The sequence below is a fragment of the Mangifera indica genome, chromosome 3 (genome assembly GCF_011075055.1).
Source record: "Mangifera indica cultivar Alphonso chromosome 3, CATAS_Mindica_2.1, whole genome shotgun sequence".
In the NCBI taxonomy this organism is placed as follows: Eukaryota; Viridiplantae; Streptophyta; class Magnoliopsida; order Sapindales; family Anacardiaceae; genus Mangifera; species Mangifera indica.
In genome coordinates, this window is record NC_058139.1 from 17,205,255 (window position 1) to 17,229,672 (window position 24,418).

The window sequence follows — 24,418 nt, forward strand, 5'->3', positions numbered from 1 at the left end:
AAGATTCAATTATTGGATTTATTGGATATGAGTTTTGTTTACCCTAGTGTACCACTTTGAAGTGAGGTCTACATTTATCATAAACGCTTAAGGTTCTTGTTCACCCAAAAAGAGTAATTTGAGATGTAGGAGTTGGTTAGAATTTTTGAAAAATTATTGTCATATTTAATTATCATATGGGGAAGGTGATTATGGTATCAAATGTTTTTAGTAGAAAGTCATAAAGAGGTATAATGCAATCGATTTTTTACTTAAAAGCATATTTGGGATTATTTGAGGAAGTGTAGTATTAAGGTAGTATTGTTTAGGCACAATGGAATATTAGTGAATATGAAGGTATAATCAACGATGCTTTAGATGATTAAAGTGGCTCAAAAGGAAAATTTGTTATTATTAGAGATGTTTAAAGAAGTAAAGAAAGGTAATAAACCGAAATTCATTTTTATTGATAATGATATTTTGAGGTTTGGAAAATAGATATGTGTACCTAATATAATAATTTGAGAAGAGGAATATTAATTGAAGCTGATAAGTCTACTTATAACATTCATCTAGGGAGTACTAAAATGTATTATGATTTAAAAAATAATTTTTGGTAGAAAAACATAAAGAATAATATCGTTGGGTGAGTTTCGAAAGAGCACTTACTATTGCTAAAGATTGCTTACAATAAATGTTTTAACTCTAGTGTTGTCTGTTGGACTTGAATTTTAGTGCCAAGGTTTGTTCAAATTTTTTATTGATAAAATCAAGTTGATTATACAAAGACAAATGATTTATGTTGACTATCATAGGTGAGAATTAAAACTTCAAATTGTAGATTTTGTTTTTCTAAGGATATCGCCTTAGAAAGGAGTTTTTTGATTTACCTAAATAAGCAAGTTAAAACTTTAGTTTATAGGGTCATTTAAAATTTTGAAAGGATTAATGCAGTTATATATCATGTAGCCTTGCCACTAAGTCTCTCAAGGTTTCACAATGTGTTTCATATTTTGGTGTTGAGTAAATATTTACATGATCTTCCCCATGTGTTAGTTTACCAAACAAATCTCAAAAGATGTGGTGAATAAAAGACAAACATTGAAAATTATTGATTAAAATGAACAATTTTTGAGGACTAGAATTATCACATTGGTAATGGTGTATTGAGATAATTATTCAATAGAAAGAGATCACGTGGAATAAGAAACTAAAATAAAGATGTACCTTTAAGTCTTTGAAGCTCGATATATTTGATAATTTTGAGGACAATTTTTTTTTTCAGGAGAAGTACTATAATACCCAATATTTATGGTTATTATTATTTTTTATTTTTAATATGATAAATTTTGCTTGGGATAGATTGTGATATAATTTGAATATTAAAAATATGGGATAAGTTTGAATTTTAAAATGGATGAAATCAAATTTAAATATTACTTATAAGAGATAATTATTTTATCTTCTATTTTAAGGAAATAGATATTTTTTAATATTAATATTTGAGAAAAGGATTTTAAATAAGGATTTCAAATATTTTTTAATATTAAAGAATTGAAGTATTAAGGACTTATATTTGGAAGAAAATTTTGAATATTAAGGAGAATAGGGTGAAATTGAATTTTGTGAAAAATTTTAATTAATTAGAGATAAGGATAAGAGTTAATTTGTCCATATTTCTCATTAATTGGAGACTAAGAGTAATTCTTTGAAAACTTACAGAGAAAAAAAATTTCAACCAACACAAGCATCCTTGAAGAGCAAAGAGAGACTGAGAGTGTTAACTTTAGAAAAAAAAAAATGGGTGAAAGAGGACTTAGAATAGTGAAGCGGGGCTATTAGAATAGTTTCTCACACTAAGGTAAGTCTTAATATTTTCATTATTCGTGTTTCTATATAATATATGATTCGAGGATTAAAGTTTTTAGAATTGCAAATCAATTTTACTATTGTAGAGTAGAATATGTTTTAATTTATATTGTACATTATTTGTTACATGATATTAGTACATTAGTTTTCAAAATTAAAAAAATATATATTTTTTTGGATTTTTATTTATAATATTGATATTCCTCTTAAATTTATCCATTTGCTAATAAAAATATTTCATATATATTTTACTTTATCTATTAATTTAATTTTATAAAAATCTGCTATTTTTAGTAGGTTATTTATATATCAATTTTGTGAATTTAAATTGCTAGTTTATAATATTTTAGAATTTTTGAAAATTTTATTTTAGATATTACAGAGTACTATTAACCCTTTTATAAATTTTTTGTAATTTTATAAATTATAAAAATTTCATAAAATTAGCTAAAATCTTAAGATGTTAAATCTAAAAATTTTGGTAGAATTTGTGACCCCTAAAAGAATTTAGATTTTTATAGCTCTCTTAATCATTTTCAATTTGAATATTTTTAAATATATAAATTAATATGTCTATTTCTATTCTGGAAATTTTCTTAATTTTACAAATTAAAGTTGATTTATTAAAATTGTTATAACAATGAGTATTAAATCTAAAATTTATTTAACATAGTTTATGATCTGTGATAACAATTTAGCTTTTAGAGCTTTTAAATTATTTTTAACTTGAATATTTTTTATAAATAAATTACGATGTCTAGTTGAATTTTGGAAATTTTCACAATTTTACAAACTATATGTCATTTATTAAAATTGTTACAAAATTATGTGTCAAGCCAAGAAAATTTTTGATAGTGTTAGTGATCTATGAAAGAAATTTGTTTTACGTGACTTTTTAAATTATTTTTAGGTAGATATTTTTTTATCTAAACCATCAATATGTTTTGTTTAATTTTGCAAAATGTCATAATTTTACGAGTTATATAGGATTTTATAAAATTACTAGAAATTTAGGCTATCAAACCTAAAAACTGTTGATAATGTTCATGAGCCGTAGAAGAAATTAATTTTTAAGAAGTTTTTAATATCTCTTTCAAGTTGAATATTTTTGTGGTGAATTATTTATATGTCTTTTTTGTCTCTGTCAAGTTTTCTAATATTTCAATTTGTATAGAATTTTATAAAATTAATGAAATAAAAGTTATACAATATAAACATGTGTTATCTAGGTTTAGGATTATTCATTTGAGTATTTTTAGAATTTGTAAAATTAGTTTTTAATTAAAATTTTTTCAATGGAATTTAAGAATATTTCTAAGAGTTATTGATATAAATTGATTTCATTGATTATGGTTAGAACTGAGTAGATTGTACGAGGTAGTTTGAAACGTATGAAAGATTGTATGAATCTTTGCTCTTAATCGAGAAAAATAGAAACTATTCGTTTTATATGTACATAAATATTTTATTTTTGACTCTATATGTTTAGAAATGATAATTAAATATAAAAAAAATTTAGTTTTCGTAAATTATAAAATACTTTTATAAACATTTTTTTCAACTTAAACATTTGTACAAATATTTTTATAATTTATATAAATATTTTATTTTATTTTATATATAAATATTTTTAAGAGGTACATAAATAATTCATTTGGTTTATATTAGATCTTCCGATAACGAAGCTGATGAAGTCGATGAAGCAAACATGGCGGGATCTTAAGTCACCGTTAGGGAATAGCGGTGACGAAGCTGATGAAACAGAGGCTCATGACAAGGATGGCGGTCGGCGAGATCTTGAGTCCCGGTGCATCATCGATGTGGAAATGGAGCATATAAGAGCTCGCTTCAGCGCCTCCTACCGAGCTAGATCCGCCTCTGGAAGAACTGATGATGTGACGCCGACGCATCCCGGCGGTGGCAGCGGCCGAGTAGTGTATGGCCATGACGCTTGGGCGAGAGACAGAGGAGGAGGTGGTTGTCTGTGTCTGATAAGAGGCTTGAGCCATGAATTTGAATGATTGCAATGGATAGAGATGAAATTGAAGCGAAGGGTGTCTGTCTCCCTCTCTTATAAATCAGATAAGGAAGATGAAGGATGTATAATTATTTATCGATTTACAGAGAAGAATTAACACCTGATGGGTAGGATTTTAGGTTTTAAAACTTGGTGGTTGTAAATTTGGGAAAACAACAAACTATGGATGGGAACAAGTCTTTTGGCCAAAAAAATAAACGGTCAGCAAAGTATTGTTCCAAATACAAAGGCTGACCAGGAAAAGAAAAATGGAAAAGGGAATGATGTTTCTGCTTCCCAGACCGAGTGTTGAAACTATGAAGTCTGATGCTGGAAAAATCAGTGGTGGGAAAATTTGTATGGCATTACTAGCTGTCAGTACAAAAACTTCGACTATCTTCCTGTATTATTTATGACTGAAGTAGATATAATTTCTGCCCTTACATCTTTTTTAATCATATTTGATTAAAGTTTATTAGAATGTTATGTGAATTTGCAGTCCGCTGGTAAGTTCAAAAACATGATGAGTCAGAAAATGGATATAGGGATGCATCTATAGACAAAGGGAAGAAACCTGCTAGTGGAATGTTTCCAATCGTAATGTTTTGTAATATTTTTCTTGGTTATACTTTTGGTACTACAACACCACTTATATATATTTTTCTCATACACAATGGTTAAAAACCTCATACAGGGGACCCATATGAGTAATTCTAATAGCAACTAGTTGTATAAAATATTCAATGTTTTCATTGTCTTACCGTTGTTAGTGGATCTTTATCATCGTTTCTTAAAACCTTGCAGGTTCTGAAGATGCTCCAATGTTGCAAATGTGAAAAGAATATCCACATGATGCCTCAAATGGTGGAGCGAATAGTGGAATTGAACATAATTCCCATATAGGTATGGATGATATCGCTGAGATGGACAGAGCGGGCATGGAGGATGATGATATTCACGAGATAGGTGAAGGAAGATTAAATGACGCAGTTTGTCTGACTGGGAATCCTCTAATCTTTTATGCTGTATCTGTTTGTGGCCCTTACAGCGTAGTGCAGTTTTAGAAATATTGTGTGAAGATGTTATTCCTATCTTTACATAGCTTTTGGTTCGTTAATGCTTCGTTTGATGCTTTTCTGTATTGCCAAGACAATTTTAATGCTTTGATAATTTGTCCTGCCCAGAAAATGATAAGATATATTCAGAGCATTTTCTTTAGTCTCTTGTTTTCTCAGCATTTTTATAGCGGCAAAGACTGCCATGAAACCGTTTAACCGCATGCAAGAAGCAACACAGAGAAAGAAGGAAATGATGAAAGCATGTACAGATCCTGAATTGGTTGCTGTAATTATTGGAAATGTGAAGGTCACTCACTGCTGCAGTCCCTAATTGAAGCAAAAGCAGAAAAGGGGTAAGACAGCAGCAACGAGAAAAGCTACAAAACAACCTTTATTGAGGATATTTAATTCTTCAGAAGAGAATGAATACCAAGTTTAGGCCCTATTTTGTAAGAAATATACAAAGGGCATGCCTTCAAATAACATGAGCACCAGCTTATGATAATTACAGTGTAGGCTAATCAAGGAATATACTGCCATGCAATTTACTGTTGTAATAGGATAAGTCTCGTAAGATTTTACAAAACTTTCATTGTTCAACAGACTTTAATTAGACATTGGATAATGACTTAAGATGAAACTTCCTTTAGTTAAATATTTCGCTCACCAGAGTTTCTGCAACTAGGATTACAGAGGGGGCAATCTCTGTATAAATTTTCAATCTTCAGCCAATAGAACATCACCCAAATCTAAGCCCTCAGCTGGCAAATCCGATGAAAGTGGACCCAAAATTCCATCAGAGCTGAGAGTTAAGCCACTCTGCAAAAGCAAAATTATGGTAAGAGCACACAATCTGGTTGATCATGAAATGGATGATTGAGTTCTTTATGCATGGCATCATTAACTACACTCATTAATAGGAAAACCAATTATCCCTTGTTGAGTTTTTATTTTTTAAGTGTCCTTGAAATGATAATAACCCTTTTCTTAAACATCAATAGCTGGAGGAATAATAACAGTGGCAGAAGCCAATACCTCGGGCTGGAATCTAAGCATATCTGCACGAGCCATGGCTTCTGCTTGAGCAATTCTCTGCCTGAATGTCTGTGCCATCTCCTCAGCCTGTTAACACAGCATAGATAGGATTGTTTCAATGGTTCTACTCAACTCAGTTTCCAAAAGTACCTATAATTTCAGTTATCAAGATGATCAAGATTCATTTATCAAAAATCACCTTCTCAAAAACAAGTTTTGGATTGCGAATCATGTCTCCTGGAGTAGGCTCCAACTTCTTTGTAGAAAGACTTACTCGACCCCTCTCACGGTCATGGCTTAATATCATGACCTATAATTTAAAGCTTAACTTAGTAATCTTTAGATCCAATAGTTGGCACAAATTCAGATCAAGAACTAAAACACAAAGCATATGTATACCTTCAGAGTATCACCAGGTTGAAGAACAGTGGCAATATCTGAGACACGATCATGACTTATCTGACTGACATGGAGAAGGCCATTAATACCACCAATGTCAATGAATGCACCATATGGTTTCAGACTCTGTACAGTTCCAATGACCACTGATCCAATTCCAAGCTGTGCCTGGCTGTCAGCCATGGCCTTGCGGTTACTGAGGACAAGCCTAGACTGTTCCTCATCAACCTCTACAAACTTTAGAGGAAGATCCTTACCCAGAAGCTCCTCTGCAGTTGATTTCTAATAAATTTGGAAGCAATCGTAATTTTGGGATTATCAATATTACATAACAGAGTGTAATTTATATAAATACAGATGTTGATACTGAGAAAACAGATTCTTAGAGTAAAGTACAAGGGGCTCTTACCCTAAATAACAAAAGAACAATCTTAACTTCTACAACCATACGAGATCAAATGACATATGAAACAACAGCTGACACATTAGTCATATTTATATCATACAAAGGTTTTTGATGTCTAAATAGAGAAAAAGTTTGCAATTTCCAGTGAAAATCCAAGTTCTGGAACTGATAGCCACCTCAGAGGACACTTATGAACAATTAGAAGTTCTAAATCCAAGTAAATGTATAACCTTCTGAAAGCTAAGTTTTCATTTGAGAAAATAACAGATGGAAAATTCATTTAAGATACGGGAGCCTTCTAGATAAGCAAACTGAGTGGCATAACTAACCGATGATATCTGTGAGAAAGGGACAAATCCACGTAGGCCCTCCACCTCAGCAACCACTCCACCTTTATTTGCATTAACAACCTACATGTTTATTCCAACTGAAAAATGTCAGAATTATCCAAAAGCATGCAGCATATAATAATTACAAAGCTTCAAAGAAAGCTAAAGAATCCATAATTGGGTTTATAAAACTAATAACAAGGGCTTTCATAAATCATTTGCTATAGTCCAGGAAGATAATATAATTTTCAGATAAAAGAATATCAAATGAAATTCCCCGGGTACCTATGCTTCCACTAAGTCCTACAGACTACTGAACTTGACCATGATTTTTAATATACCACACAAGGGAAAAGGAAAACGAAATAGATGTAACATTGTTTGTGCAAATACCTACCTTACCCTTCACAACAACATCCTCAGCTTGAAGTTGCCTGCATCTTTCCCAGGAAAGCTCATACTGAATTGACCGTAAGCTCAAGATCAAGCTATCATCAGCTTCATTTTCACCAATTATCACAAACTCATCTTTCAAACCTGGAACAATACCTGCTTCTTCCACATTTTTCATTCTGTAAATGCATGCCTCTTGAACAGGCAAATATGCTGAAGACTTTGCAGTGATGTCAACTAATGCCCCATTTTTTTCTGTACAGAAAACTGTTCCTTTTACCTGAAAGAAGAATTCAGCCAAAGATATAATACTCTCATTGATCTAAGTAGACTTGCACTTTAACAAACACAGTAGGAAGATAGAATAACAGTTTAATCTCCCCTGCAATAACTTGCCAACAGAATGACAGTTGACAGAAACAAGAAATTTACTCTTTTTCTCCAGAAACTTCTTTCTCAACATCAAAAGGAAAAACATATGTCAACAGTTAAGCTCAAAATGACAAAACAGTACAGATTAATATATTAAAAGAATGTAACAGGAACACATTTTTTTAATCCTTCTTTAGTGTGAGATCAAGTTCAGATGAGCTTCAAAGAATAAACTGCACAGGTAATGCACTTTAAGTTTCTGAATTCATGTCTGATGAAAAAAGGTCACCTTTGTAAATACCATTATATATTATCGTGAAAGCTTGTTTGCCTTAAAAGTTTAGTTTGAGAAACTAAAGCATCTCAATAATCCAGCAGAAATGAACAAAAGGTACACTAACCCAGTGGAAAAGGTAAAAGGTTAAATATGTCCACCACCTAAGTGAATGTTGAGAACTATGAATGTAATAATCAAATTAAGCATGCTTAGTAAACAATTTGAGTAACACTGCAATAAATTATATTTCACAAGAAAAGTCATCAGGAATTCCCATAAAACCCCTCCTTGGAACTGATAACCATTCTCAAACCAGCCTTTCTACCAATCTTCTAATTCCTTAAAAAAATAATAATAATAAAAATTGAAGGTGAAAGCAACATGAAATGTCACAAACACGATTTATATAATAACTTCCCGTTCAAGTTTATACCTACAAACAAACTCACCCTTCTGAACTGCTTTCTATACTCACTTTTAAGAAGATAAATAAATTTGTATCAAATATACTTGAAGTACAAATTAGAAACAATCCTCACTCAACTTTGAACCAACAACTAACCCACACTAGCCTCGTAATTCCATTCCAAAATAACCAAAATATATAAAACAAAACAAATTATAACCCTAAAAAAATCATTGCAAGAAAGAAAACATGTCCAATTTATCAAAAACATAAAAACAAGAAATTTGAATTACAAATTCAGAGCAATCCTCATCCACTTTTAACTCAATATCTAATATCAAATAATGCACATCATAATTCCAAATTCAAATTCATACCCATTAACAAACTCACACTCCTAACCCACAATTTGCTCGTAATTCCATCAGGAGAAAAAAAAACCCTCAAAATCAAAACTTAAACACAAAAATACATTGAAACTAAAGAAAAGATTAAATTTTTTCACAAACCTTTGCACCCAATTCAGAGTTGAAATCGTACTTCTCAAGAGCAGAATGAAATTCTTCAAGAGTAAAGGAGACACCTTCCATGGGGGCAGTACGACAACGTTCATAAGCTTCTTCAAAAAGGCGCTTGAGCTCCAGTCTATCTTTAGTCTGTGCATTTGAAATTGCCACAGCTGAGACAGTGACTCTACTTTTAGAAGTGAGCTTCTGGTAGTTTAGTGATGATGGTTTTCTTCTAGAGAGATGCGTGGCGGAGAGTAGTGGGCATCTGAGGCCTGCGAATTGTTGAGCCAAAGACGCCATTTTTGGAGGTTATCTCAAGATGATAATCTGAGTCTTGGGCTTTGCCTTTGAGTTTGTGGGTTAGATAAGGGTAAAGTTAAGAGACAGCCAGGTGAGCTAAGAAGCTGTCTTTAAAGTTGGGTACGTTTCGTTCACCCCCAAATGAAAGATACTAAAAGTCCCGCGAGTTTGAGAAACTAACAAGAAGATCCAACGCTATCGACCGCACACGCCAAAGCAAAAGTTAAAAAAGGTCAAAAAGAAAACAATTACTTATGATTGTTCTCTCAAGAGTTCTATTTTTTTTTTTAATTTTTGGGGGTAAGCACAAGAGTTTTTATTTAATTTTTGTGTTGTGAATCGTAGGAGCCAAAGTTTTAATTTAATTTTTGTGTTCTCTCAAGAGTTAAAGAAACGAAAATCTAGCCTAAGAGTTGATCCACTGCATGCTACTTCTTCTCTAACCAGTTGTGTCGCCATTATCACCTTTAACTTTGTTACTTGCAAAATGCAAAGAAAGGGAGTGAGTGAAAAACTCTCATTAAGTAGGAATGATTTATCTTACAATCTCTCAATCAAATTTATTTCCTTGCCTTTACTAACTCAAATTTCTCTAATATAATCTAAGCTTGTCTGATCTCAACCAAATTAAAGGGAATCGATGTATCTATTCTAGTGACTGATATTTAAGGCTTTTTAGTCTTAGTTGTCCTATCTTTTTGTAAATCGACAAACTTGCAGTATCGACTGATCAATTTATAGACCCCTACTATCAAACTCTCTATGTCTTGATAAATTCTAGCCAATCACATTTAACATTTGTAATTGTAATTTTATGTTAATTATTAATAAAATGATTTATTATTATTCAATTCATATGTATATAAATTATATGATCGCATGAATAATATACCCTTAGAATGGTATAACTGTAACGAGAGAATCAGCTGACTGATCGTAGAAACATTATACACATATTAAAGAGTCATTCTAGAAACATCTGTAATCTCGATATTACTATAAACAAAGGCACTAGTAATAATAGTAAGATTATTGTAGTGTTAAGCGACTCCACCAAAAGATGACAATTGTTTTCACATGTCGAAGCTATTTGTAAATAATTCGGTGCAACACATAGGTATATATTGTAAACATGTTCATCGAACTGATCCGACCAAAAGATATTATGTGATTTAATAATTGAATAAATTTAGTTTGATGAATATTGTCTATTGAATGAATTTGCATTATTTGTTTGTATATGGCTAATTGTTTAGATGTGCATGATTTAATGTTTAACCAAAATTAAGGTGACTAGAGACTTACATGTATTGGACTGTATGTTTAGTGATCAAGGAATTATAGTCTGAACTATGTAGAAACCCTAAGATGCGATTTCTAGATCATGACACATGGCCATGTGTGGCCTTATACACGCTTGTGTATCTCTTCAGAAAAATAAAGATCTTTAAAATTTCCACACTCTTATTCTGAGGGGAGACATGTACGGTTGTGTGGTATAAGACACACACTCATGTATGGTTTTCCAAAAGTGGATGACATGCATCAGAAGACACATGACCTTGTTCGTGTGGTTTGTCGTACATGAGAGTGTGGCCAAAGTAGCTTCTCATGTGCACCTACTTTATACACGATCATTTGATGAATGCCATAAGAGCGTGTATATCTGCTAGGAAGCACAAAGAACTGGGAAGATAAGTACATGACTATGTACCCTTAAGAAGAATTAAAAAGATAACTTTACCCCTGAGGCTATAAACATAAAATGGAAGAACCAAGAAGGAAGAAAAAAGAAACACAATAGCATAAATAAGTCAAGAAAGCATAAAATAAATGTTTGACACAGTGGATGATGACACAAACTTAGACTGAGTTGAATTCAGATCAAAACTCAGAAAACTTAAGGATAGTGGTACACATTTAGATAATCATTAACAATGTGCATAAGCGATAATAATCATATAAGCATTAAGGTCGGATACCCATAAGATGCATCATGCACTCAACATTAAGGCATATAGCCACACAGTTCAACTCAAGTGTGCATGATAAGGGTATGGCTTCTAGTTATTTCTCATGTGATCAACGGAATGCACCACATATGTACCCAAGGTAAGGGTCATCCTTGGATGGTTAGACAAAAGTTCCAATCAACTTATGTGGTAAAGGAATAAGTTGCTACCATATAATTTCCTATGTAATCGGGGTGTTTTAGTTAGCTAACCTAATAGGTCGTATGGCATGTGTGCAAGGCATGACAATTAATGACACACAAGGTGTCTTGAGCTTTCATTAGGGCATTAGATATGTCAATTCCAGCTTGGGTCTCAACAACTTTTATATGTGGCCTACATGAGGGCACCAAGTAACAGTTGTGACCACTTTCAACTTTACAAATAAGATACCAAATCCAACATATATATATATATATATATATATATATATATATATATATATATATATATATATATATATATATATATATATATATATATATATATATATATATTAGGTGTCGAAAGTTCACCACTTATTAAATGGTTTACTTATGCATTCCCTTTTGCATGTTTTGTAGGTAAAGGTAAGTAGCGAGGCAGGCGTGGGATCCATTGGTTTGGAGAACAGCTGTATAAGGGCGAGGGCATAACAATCATTCACGATTTCTATCATTTTAAAGTATTTTAGATACTTAGTTTCAGTTATCATTGTTAATCTTACACATAGAATATTTTTATTAATTTCAAACAATATATTTTAAAAATCAATTAGTGAATATTTCAGTGCTTATTTCATCACCTTTTTGCACGTTTTGTGAATGATCATGCATTAATTACAAGTCTTAAATTAAATGCTCTAGTCGTACATGTCTCATCGAGTCGTATTCCCTTCGAGGGTATATATCCGAAGAAAGGTGTTATTGTTATAGTACATAGATCCTGGGTACGTAGTAATACCCTATGTGCCTAAGTGTTAAGTCATAAAATGACATGTGATACATTTTAGGTGGAAGTGAGAATGAGTCAGAGTTAGTTAAGACTCAAGATGCATATATGCTAGACATCATAAGATTACAAGGGGGCATCGTGAGTGTGTATTCATTACACCACCCTTGTAGGGAATATTTGTAGTAAAACATCAAACCCACGGTAAAGAACTTGCTTGCAGTTGAGCCCAATTAAGATATAGTTTTGGTATAGTGGGATAGAAAAATAACTCACATGGCCAAAGTGTCAAATCCCGGTATTCGATCTAGATCGATCGGCTAAGTATACAGTTACAATTATAACTTTCAGATTTAGATATTTTCATCAAGTTTAGTATGGTCACGCCAAATAGGAATCTAGGGGAGTGGTTCCTTAGTGACCAGGCAGGACATAGTTCAATCTGATAATTATGATATACAACCTAGACAATCCCTAGAGTACAGTATAAGTATAAAGACAATATATAGGACCTGTCACATCTATAAGGGAGTTCGATGCCGACTCCAAATGGCAGAGATAGTAAGGGTTGAAACTAAGGGCATTTTATAGATTTTAGTAAAAGTTAATAGTAAAGTTTCTTACTTACTTAGTGTTCTTATCACTCATTTCCCTACTCACATGTGTGCAAGTACAAGTGGTTATGATGGCTGCATGATGAGAGACGGTCCGTGAGTGTAGAGCAATGAGGGCATTTCCATCTTTTTCAGCTTTTATTTTATTCAGACTGTGTTAATGTATCAGACTATAGATGTTATGATTTTTAGCTTACATTTCATGATTTGTCCTCTTTTGAAAGCTTTTGGTTTAATTTGACAAGGGTATTTCAATAATTTTACAAGTTTTAATAAATGAGGTTTTATTAAGCTATTTAATGAATTTATTACTGGTTTTAAATTAAATACATGTTCAAAATAGACAAATTAGTAACATTTTCCTCTAGAGGGTAGTACTTATGAAAAGGTGTTACACACTGCCTCCTGAAGGTAAGATAACTTTATTTTCTAGTCACATAAAGAATAAAGGAGTTGTCTAATGCATGTGTAATTTTATAAACACCCTATGTGTGTCAATGCATGTTCATGAAATATAAGTGCAAAACGGGTATCATGGCTTGGGTTTTTAGGATTGTATGATTTTTAAAGTTTTAATTATCCTGCTCTACCAGTTATTGACACCCTGAAAACTTAGCAATTGTGTTGTTATATGATTACTGAGTTTTGGTTTTCTAGGTTTTGCTTGTTTTTGCTAAATTGTAGATTTATTCAATTTGGTTGATTGTCATTGATTTCATGCAGTTGCACAAAATTGATTTCAAATTGTGTTGTTGCATGATTCGAGGGTTGTTGTTGGTACGAGTATGGTTTACATGTCATATTATCTCTCTCCAATATTGTGGCATACCGAAATTTAAGGATTTTCTAGTGAACTACCTCACGATAACTCAATAGAAAACAAGTTTGGAACACCTAGCATATGACTATGCATGGGCAACATCCAACGTGGATGTTTACTAAATTAGCAACATCTTTTCTAGCACACTAAAAATTTCATTGAAGAGTCGGTTAGATGCTCCCCATGTGCAAACTGTGCTTTATGGAAATTTAATGAAGTGTGGGTGGCACCAAGCTATGCACGCTTATAGAATTTTGGTGAATTTTAGAAGCATGACAAGCACGGTTGGCACACCTACTTGCTTGCCCAGATGAGGCAGAAAAAAATTACAATTTAGTCCTATTTTGATGAACTAAGAATGAATTACAATTTTTGTTAACCTTGGGGTTGAATACAATTATGCAAAATTCAGAGACCAAAAATAATTTGACATTTGGTAAATAACAATTAAAAATTTTAATTTTTCATTTAGATTATATATGTATGGATGTATGTATACATGGCATTTAGTACACAACCAATGGACCTATGTATTTAATGTATTTATTTTTCTAGGTTATAATTATATTAAATAGGGTTTGCACGCTTTGTGTTCCCTTTCTTTTTTTAAATTAGGTTTAATTTTTTATTTCATAGAAAATTGTAACTAGAGATCAAAGCCTTGTAATTATCAAAGAGTGAAGAAGAAGGACAAGTACAAAATCATAAAGATAAAAACTGACTTAGGTTGATCAGTTAAACCTTTCCTTGCTTGAGGGGTTTGACATTAGTTATAGTTGTGTATTAGCATATTTGATTTATGTTGTAGAATATATGTATAGATTATATTTTTACAAATATCATCTAACATGTAGATTAAAAGCTGATGAGATTATTTAATTAAAACCTTCAAATTGAATATTAAATCTAAGATTAAATTAGTGTATTCCAATATGATAACCTCGTTCCCTAAAGTGAAGAGTATATTTCTACCATTTAGGAAATTACAAGTTGATCATATTGGGTTCGACTTAACTAACGTACTTTACTTGTTCACCAAAGCGAAGGTAAAATATATTAGAGACATAAGTAGGGAATACATTTGTTAATGTAAAGATATATGTAATATCCATCCTACTTATACTAAAAATCACATTTGATGTCACATGATTTGTTAGGGTAACACCTAGCTTGAATGGGTTTTTAGTGATTAATTTGAAATTTACCTATTCGACTAATTCGAACTTCTTCGCCAAAGCAAAAGAGAAAAATTAATGCAATAAGATCTCGACCCACTAGGAAGTTTATCGAAACTTTTTGATAACAATAGTGAGGGCTATTGGTTTGAGGAAAATAGTGGGAACATTCATCGAAATCTGTATGAAGGCTATAGTGGATCATTAAAGGATTCTTAACTATAAAGCACAAGCATTGATATCTCAGTTAGTGCCTTATGATGGATGACAACAACCAATTAAATCTATGGCCATAATGGGATTAAGTTTATGCTTTATCTGATATTTCTCTAGTCATTAATATAAGACAATTTTTGTAACTCAAGGATCTCTTAGGGAGACACTTCATGTGTATAGGTATAGGTGATCATGATGGTTGCGAGACGAGTGGCAACCTACATGGATAGAGTATTAAGGGCAACAAAGTCTTTTCAGCTTTTATTTAATTCAGATTTTCATTGATGTTTTAGACTGCATATATTATGTCCTCGTATTGATGATTTTTTTTACTAGTTAAGAAGATTGGTTATGTTCTCCAAGATTGATTTGAGGTTAGGCTACCATCAGGTAAATGTGGTTAAGCAAGATATCCCCAAAACAACTTTTTGAACAAAGTATGGCCATTTTGAGTTTATAGTGATGTTGTTTGGACTAACCAATGCCCCTACAATGTTCATGGATTTGATGAATAAAGAATTCCATGACTGCTCTTCATCAAAGACATGTTGATGTATTATAGAAGTCATAAGGAGCATAAACAACATTTGAGACTTATTTTCTAGAGGTTCAAAGAAAAGCAATTGTATGTAAAGTTCTCTAAGTATGAGTTTTGGTTGGATAGAGTGACTTTCTTAAGGCATATGGTATTGACGAAAGGTATATTAGAAAACTTGAGTAAGATTGAGATAATTCTAGATTGGCAAAGGTCAAAAACAGTTATAGAGGTCTGTAGTTTTTGGGTTTAATAGGGTATTACTGGAGGTTTGTTGAGAGGTTCGCCAAGTTAACAAAACATCTAACAACTCTCACTAAAAAGGAAACTCAATTTTAGTAGTCAGGTTCTTGTGATGAGAGTTTCCAAAAGTTAAAAAGGAGATTAACTTCTGCTCCACGTTGGCCTTATATGATTTGTCTACTGATGCATCTCACAATGCATTGGGAGCAGTTGTGATGCAACGATCATAACGGCTTAGTTTTAGCATATGCCTTAAGATAGTTGAAAGATTTTAAGACTAGATACCCTACTTATGACTTGGAGTTAACACTTATAGTGTTTGTCCATAAGATTTTGAGGCATTATTTATTTCGGTTAAGATGTAATATCTACACCAATCACAAGATCCTCAAATACTTCTTCACTTATAAAGAGTTTAACATGAGATAGATGAGATGGTTTGAACTAGCGAAGGATTGTAAATGTGATATCAAGTATCATCCAGACAAGCCAATATAGTTGTAGATGCTTTCAAAAGAAATGTGTTCTTGTTGTGGTTGATGGTTCAGAGGGAAATTCAGTCAAATTTGGACTGACAATAAATTGAGTTAGCAATTAGAGCCCTAGCTAGATTAGAGATCAAATCTACATTACTGAAGGAAATCAAGTCAATTCAGTTTCAAGATGATTAGTTTAAATAGAGGATTCAATATGGTCTCGAGTCTGATTTTTAAGAGATAGATGATGTCTTTAAGTTCAAAGACAGAGTGTATATTCCTCTAATCAACAGGTTAAGGCAAAAAAATTCTTTCAGAGGCTCACAATTCTGTTTACATAGTCTATTTGTATCAAGATTTGAGGAGGAGTTTCCAGTGGTTTGATATGATGAAAGACGTGGGTAAGTACATGGCTAAGTGTTTCACTTGCTAGCAGGTTAAGGTCAAACACCAACGACCATTAGGATTGTTTTAACCTTTGAGTCTGCTTGAGTTAAAATATGAGCATATTTTTATAGACTTTATTATGAGACCCTTGAGAGTTTAGAATTGAGTTAATGTGTTTTGGGTGATAGTTGACAAATTGACCAAGATAATGTATTTGCTACCTACTAGGGATACCACCTTGACATATCAACTAGGGAAATTATATGTATGAGAGATCTTCAAACTACATGGTATGCCTAAGACGATAATATCGAATACAGACACAAGATTTACATCAATCTTATGAAGGAGTTTACATAGATCATTAAGCACTAATATAGCATTCAATACAACTTACCACCCGCTGATAGATGGTTAAATGGAGAAGACTAACTAGATGTTAGAGGACATATTGAGAACTTGTTGTTCGGATCACAGGGCAAGTTGAGTTGAGATGTTACTCCTAATAGAGTTTGCTTATAATAACAGTTATTAGATGACAATTTAGATGACACCCTATAAGGCACTCTATGGTAGGAGGTGTCATTCTCCTTTACATTGGGATAAATTGGGTTAAAAAATGCCTTAGTCTAGTCCCTTAGACTAGAGCTAACCCAAAAGATGAGAGATGATGTTTAGTTGATCAAACAAAGAATGAAACAGACCTAGGATCGACAAAAAAACTATATTGATTAGAGACGTCAAGATTTGGAGTTTAGTGTGGGTGATAGAGTTTTCATCAAGGTAGCCCCATTTAAGCATATAATGAGGTTCGAGAGAAAAAGTAAGTTAGCTCCCAGGTATGTGGCCCATGTAAAATAGTAAAGAAGGTCAATAAAGTGGCTTATAGGTTAGTGTTACTGATAAGCATGGATCGTATTCTAGATGTGTTCCATGTTTCATTGTTGCACAAATATATTGGTGATCCTTCTCATGTGTTAATGACTGAGGAGATTCAGTTATCAAAAGATTTGAGTTATAATGAGAGACCAGTTCTTATCTTAGAAAAGAGAGTCAAATAGCTGAGAAACTAATAGATTTCCTTGGTTAACATTCTTTTGAAGGAATCATAAGATTGAGCAGGTTACCTAGAAGATAGAGCAAAGTATGAAAGATAAGCATCTTAAGTTGTTTCCAACAAATTATGAGGTTAGAATTCCATTAAGAGGGCCTACAGGTACGTTTCAAGCGTAAGATAGTCTTTTTGCATGAATTAGCATGATTTTGAAAGTTAAATATAGGTTCTAGGTGAAATACGATTATGTACAGTGAGGCTATACTTATGTATTGTGCCATGTTAGCTGGATAAAATGAATCTACATGAAATTCAAATTTAAGTGACACACGTCCATGTGTATTTAACGCATTTTCAGTTTATATATGGCACGTCATTGCATTTTTGGGATTACAATTTCATAATCCATAAACACATGAACCTTAAAGGAGAGAGAAAGAGACTTAAGTTTAACTATCCAAAAATCATGCAGTAATTATGATGGTTTGGTTCTAACCATATGGTAGAAGATAAACTAGTGAGAAGAGGTTGGTTTATGTGAACGATTATTACGTCAACTTCTAAGAGGTAAGTAGGACATGCTTTTATGTTTATGATTCATATTGAAACCATGGGATATTGTATGTTATCAAATGGAAGCACTATATTACGTTTGGATTGTTGATATTGATAATAGATGTGATTGGACATGATTTCTATTAAGATTTTATGATAAATGAATATGTTTACTATAAGATGTCATGCCATGTTGTTATGATTAGTTTTATTTAGCCTGTATGTAACTTTAGATGAGTATAAATATGTGTTTGGGTGATGAAAGCATGATGATGAATGAGGGCATTGATAATGTTGATCTTATGCCATTGTTTTTATGTTAATATGTGTACTTGAGTTATAGAAAAGTTGAGTGATATATTGTTGATCTATTAGGCATAGAATTGGGTATATGATGTGCTAACATTGCTAGTAGAAAGAGGTGTTTGCAAGGATCAAATTAGGGTTTGAAACTGAGCATTTTCTGCATTATGGACTCGACACATGGACATGTGGTATGGGGCACATGCTCGTGTATGTGAAACCCATAATTTGGTTAACATTTTTTGATGCTCCATTGATCATTGGATGTCATTAACCGATTAGCAGTAAACTACGACACATAAATTTCCCTTATTAGCTCATGCATAATTGTGTGTGGGATAAAATGATCAAAATACTCTGAGGAGTAGTGCAGTTGGGAAGAGAATAGGAAAGGCAAGTAGAATAAATATCTAAAGGGGCACACGTTTGTGTTAGTCCAAATACACACCTCATGTATCGATGAATAAAAATATACAAGGAAAAGTCGTGAGGAAGTGGTCGTGTGTGAGTAAATTAAAGAAACACATCCCCGTGTGTCTAAAGGTACACGTCCATGTATCTAAGGCATGAGAAAGAAAAGAATAAGGAAACTAGGCTAAAGAGTTAAGAGTCATCTTGAGCAACAATATAGAGACCTTGGGTACATAGCAATACCCTACATACCTAAGAGTTAAGCTATAAAATGGTATAAGATAAAATTATTAGGTGGAAGCGAGCATGAGCCAGAGTTAGATATGTTAAGGTAGGTGCCCTAAAGCCATCGAATTTGGCATTTGTGGATGTAATTTTATATTAATAATTAATAAATGATTTATTGTTATTCAATTCATATGTTGTCTGGTTTTATGATCGTGTGAATAACATACCCTTAAAATGGTAAAACTGCAACAAAGGGATCAGATAACTGATCATGGGAATCTTATGTACACTTTAATAGTCATTCTAGAGACATCTATAATCCCAACATTACAATGAATGAGGGCACATGCAATGATTATGAGATTATCACAGTGTTAAGTGACCTCACCAAAAGTGGCAACAGTTCTCATATATCAAAGCTGTTATAAATAGTTTGGTACCATTGTGGACGTGTTCATTAGACTAATCAACCAGAGGATATCCATATAGATGGTTGCTCCAGTATCTATGGAATAAATCCTTTGAATATCATAAGTGCATGTGATTTTTTCACTTGAAGTTGCAAAACCGTCTAATGTAAGGATCGGTATTGTTTAACGCTATCTAATGTGTCGTTGTAATTGGGGTAACTATAAAAGTAGTAAGGGGGCGTTTGATTTTGGTAATATTTTATTATCAAAATAAAAAGATTACTTTGAAGATAAATTACTTAAAAAATTACTGAGTATAAATAATTACTATGTTTGATAAAATTTGGTAAGTATAAATAATTATTGTGTTTGGTTAAAGGTAATAAAAGATTACTAATAAATTATTTTACTTAAATAACCTTGAATATAATTATTTTTAAATATTTTTTTATATTATTTATCATATTAATTAAAAATAAATTTATTTTTGTCTCAAAAAATTAATAAAGATTACCTTGTTAACCCTTAAATACCAAAGGTGAAGGTGATAATCAGATTACCACTTATATTACCTGTCATGTTAGCATTGGTAATAGAAGATTACTATAATATTTTATTATTGACAAACCAAACAAGGGAATAAAAAATAGATTACCAAGGTAATCTTAAAAAACTGGAACCAAACGAACCTAATTGGCTATATTGTAAGATACATAGAGGCGATGGTTGACTGATAAAGGATTCGTCACTCCTAAGCACAAAAAAAGATATTTTATATAGGAATATTAAATGACATCCATTACTGCTTGAATTTGTGACCATAAAAGGATGAGGTTGTAGCTTAATTCATGTTAGTCATTAATGTATATAAATTTATATCAAGGAACTACTGAGATAGACACATTTCTATGTCTCAGTCTCTAAAGATATTGGTTGACAAAAAAGATTGAATTGCATGTAACTGTGATGTTGTAAAGCTTAAGAGATATCTACTAACATTCTATTGTCTAGTACCCATGATACTTTGCTGGAATCTAATCTTGCTCTGTGTTTGAATTCAACCCAAATTCAAATATTATTGATTTAATAGAAAACTTATAGGTCACACACATATGAGGGTTGATTCAAACCCAAAAGCGAGGATTATTTGGCGATAATCCTAGTGTTTAGGGAAAGACAAAATCTGGTTGACCACGTTTTGACTAGATTAAGCTTGGTATGCATAATGTTGGGTGGCACTATGCGATATAATTAAAGCATGGCACAGTTGAATAAAACCTTGACTAGTTGTGCAATACTCAAAATCACACAAGGTGACACACTTTTGGTGCCACATGTGCATGGCTTGAAAACTTGCCAAGCAACATACTTGTATGCCACCTGGGCAAGTTATGAAACATGTCTGTTGTACATGTTTACATGTCAGTCATGCATGTATGTTAAGGATGTCGAGTTTGGATGAAATCCTTACTGCAGTTAGATACCTACAAATCTTTAAAACATGTGTCAAAATTAAAATGTAATAAGAACAACATATACAAAAGAGAAACCCTAGCCATAGGTTTCTGTTTTCTCTCTTTATCCTCGTGAACACACTGAATCAAGACAAAAAGCTATAACAGTCTTCTCCTTGGATTATCTCTTACGTGTTTATGTTCTATGTGGATACCAAGAGACTACCTCTCGAGGGTTGGATAACATTCAATCTCAAGCCATGTGAAATTTTGGAAGAGTCATTAGCACGGGTGTAAATTATTCTGCATGATTCATAAATATATGTTCTAAAATGAGTATCCTAGTTAAGGTCTTTGGGAGTCTATGTGTTCAAATTTTTTAATTATGTTGCATTGCCTATTATTGACCCCTTGAAAACCTAACAAGATAAAACTCAAGATACATATATGTTAGACATTATATAATCATTACAAGGGGTTGCTGCCAGTACATAGTCACTACATTATCTGTAATAAGATATTAGACCTACAATATGGTATATGCTTGCAGTAGAGCCCAACTAAGATATAGTGGTGTAGTGAAACAGAAAGATAGCTCACATGACCAAAGTATCAAATCTTTATATTTGATCCAAACTGATTAGCTAAGTATACAACTTCAGTTATAATTTACAGATTCAAATGCTTCTATGGAGTTTAGTATGGTTATATAGTTGATCTAAGAGTTATGATACAGCATAGGCAGTCCCTAGAGTACAAAGACAGTACATAGGACTCGTCATTATCCATAAAGGAGTTTAATGTTGATTCTGGATAACAGAGTTAACATGGGTCGAGTTTAAGGGCATTTCAGTAAAGGTTATCAATTTAGTCTCCTACTTACTGAGTGTTTCATCACTCATTTCCTTACTTTATGTGTACAGGTATAGGTGATCGTAATGACTATAGGACAAAGGGTGACTGAGAGCATAGAGAATTTAGGACAACATAATATGTTTAGCTTTTGTTTAATTCAGATTTTCATTGATGTTTTAAACTACATACACTATATCTTTGTATTTATGTTTTCATGTTTAGACACCTTTTGATGCTTCTAATTATTTTTTAGATAAGGGTATTTTAGTAATTTTGTCAATTTTAATAAATGAGATTTTATTCAGTTATTTAATGAATTTATTATTTGTTTTAACTTAAATGCATGCTCAAAAAAGGCAATTCAGTGATGCTTTCCTCTGGAGGGCAATACTTCTGAAGAGGGGTGTTACACCTGCACTTGGTTCTTGGAGCGACTTCACAATTTGTCTTATTAATATAAGTAAAAGGAACCATCTTTACATATGTATATTTTGTAAGCACTTATGAGTGCTAATAACATGTTTATGAACTAATGATCTTACAAGGTCGATCCAAAAAGGGTTTTTGTAGTATGTTTGTTTATTAATTAAAAATTTTAATCAATATTCCACCGACCGAAGGCCGCAAATTCCTTACACATTCCTACCAAATTACGGAGCTAATTAATTATGATATCTTGGTTGCATGGGAAAATTTGATCATAGTCTCTCCTTAACCAAATACCATAACTATATGACTTATAATTGAATTACCATTCTAAGATAACCCCTACCACAGGCGCTTATGTGATACATCTTGCTAACTAGGTGAGAAATCTATCTGATACCACTATCCTTTACCATGCACACCTGAACTAAAAGTAATTGGCTAATACGCCATCACACTGAATGCATGATACATCTTATAGGTATCTATCCTCTTATAATCCTATTGTTTTCACATGTAATAACACTTTTGCACACTACTGATGACTATCTAGATGTACACCACTTTCCTTAAATTTCTCTATTTTTATCATGAATTTGACTCGATCGGGGTTTATGTCATCTTTCACATAATCGAACACTTAAACTATAACTAGCTATCTTATTTCCCCCTTACTCCTCTTACCTTTCTATACTCTTCCCTCTTTGCACATATCTTAATAGTAAAATAGCCTTTTGGTACAATATAAACTGGTGTCATTAGCCTTACTCCTCTTACCTTTCACATAACCCATGCACAAACATCATTTTCTTTAGGGATGCACTTTTCTAGTTATTGACTAACGATCAACCTTGTATTAACTAATGTCGTTAAGTACTACCATTCACAATCGTCTCTTCCTCTTAGCATAAACCTCCCTTTGGAAAAACCATGCAAAGGCATATGTCCTATAACACATGATTGTGTATGACCTATTTTCAGGATGAGCATGCTTGACACAAGGATTTCCTTCTACTAACGAGGATTAACATGCATCCATGAATACCAAAACGGTCATGTATTGTAATTTATGATTTTATGTCCTATAAGTTCTGCATTTTCTAGCCAAAAATCCAATAACCTAAACAAACACAACCATTCAAAACACATCTTTAACAATTCCTAAATATAATTTCAAAAACTAGAATACATCAATTAGACATATCCTTCCAGATCATGAAATCATCACTCAATAATCATAAGCCATATCACACATGCACACTCACATAAATAACTAGGAAATCATACACTAATACAGTCTATTTATCCTCACATTATCACGATAATTCAATACCATAAATATGTTATCATAAATAAATCATTAATGTACATAACATCACAACATCATTATCCATTATTCAACTAATTAAAAGAAAGAGAGGCCAACTACTTACTTGGCTTCTGATGACAAAGCAAACTTTGTGTGGCAATAAAGTTCTTTTGATCCAATCTCCTTTTTAAGCTCTCTAACGACTTTCTAATCTCCCTCTGTTCTTTCTGTTTTGCCACTAAACTATGGATGCATAAATAATATAACCAAATTAGGCCTTATGCCTATTTTATTTTTGCCAAATAGTTACAATGCATGATCGTATATCTCTCATACACAGACAACCCTTTCGTTATCCTATTAATGGCATTTTCCCAAAATCATTATGAAACTAGTCCTTATCCAATTTTAAATTTGATAAACACACACGGGCATGTATTCTTGCATAAACGAGCATTTATCTTTCCATAATTAATCATTTTAATGCACACAACGTGAAATGGATTATTTACTCTTTTAAGGTATAAACGAGCATTACCCCTATGATGCATAATCATCCCTATTCAAAAATCAATATTACTTAATTTCAAAGCATATCAACACAAAGGGAAAGATTAAAATGTCTTTGAGTTTACTTGTGGGTGTTAAAGTGAGTC

At 32.3% G+C, this 24,418-nt stretch overlaps 1 protein-coding gene and 1 long non-coding RNA gene across 2 annotated transcripts; one reads left to right on the plus strand and one right to left on the minus strand.

Moving 5' to 3' along the window:
• Window positions 1–3,497: 3,497 nt before the first annotated feature.
• LOC123211485 lies at window positions 3,498–5,083 on the plus strand. Its single transcript, XR_006501420.1, has 2 exons — window positions 3,498–4,239; window positions 4,670–5,083. It is a non-coding gene; the product is annotated as an uncharacterized LOC123211485 (long non-coding RNA).
• A 206-nt stretch (window positions 5,084–5,289) lies between these two features.
• On the minus strand, window positions 5,290–9,439 carry LOC123211484 (30S ribosomal protein S1, chloroplastic). Its single transcript, XM_044630248.1, has 7 exons — window positions 9,050–9,439; window positions 7,490–7,765; window positions 7,093–7,173; window positions 6,358–6,639; window positions 6,158–6,268; window positions 5,959–6,045; window positions 5,290–5,742 (listed from the first exon to the last, which is right to left on the minus strand). The coding sequence occupies exons 1-7, from the start codon at window positions 9,347–9,349 to the stop codon at window positions 5,641–5,643; spliced, it is 1,239 nt and encodes a 412-aa protein (XP_044486183.1). The 5' UTR covers window positions 9,350–9,439; the 3' UTR covers window positions 5,290–5,640.
• Window positions 9,440–24,418: the final 14,979 nt, after the last annotated feature.

Bases quoted from the DNA above. Each gene is read 5' to 3' on its own strand.
- LOC123211484 (XM_044630248.1), bottom strand. From the start codon at position 9,349: ATGGCGTCTTTGGCTCAACAATTCGCAGGCCTCAGATGCCCACTACTC. The intron at 6,640-7,092 runs GTTAGTTATGCC...CAAATTTATTAG, and splicing joins CTTTCTCACAGATATCATCG to AAATCAACTGCAGAGGAGCT. The intron at 5,743-5,958 runs GTATTGGCTTCT...TTGCTTTTGCAG, and splicing joins TGCTTAGATTCCAGCCCGAG to AGTGGCTTAACTCTCAGCTC.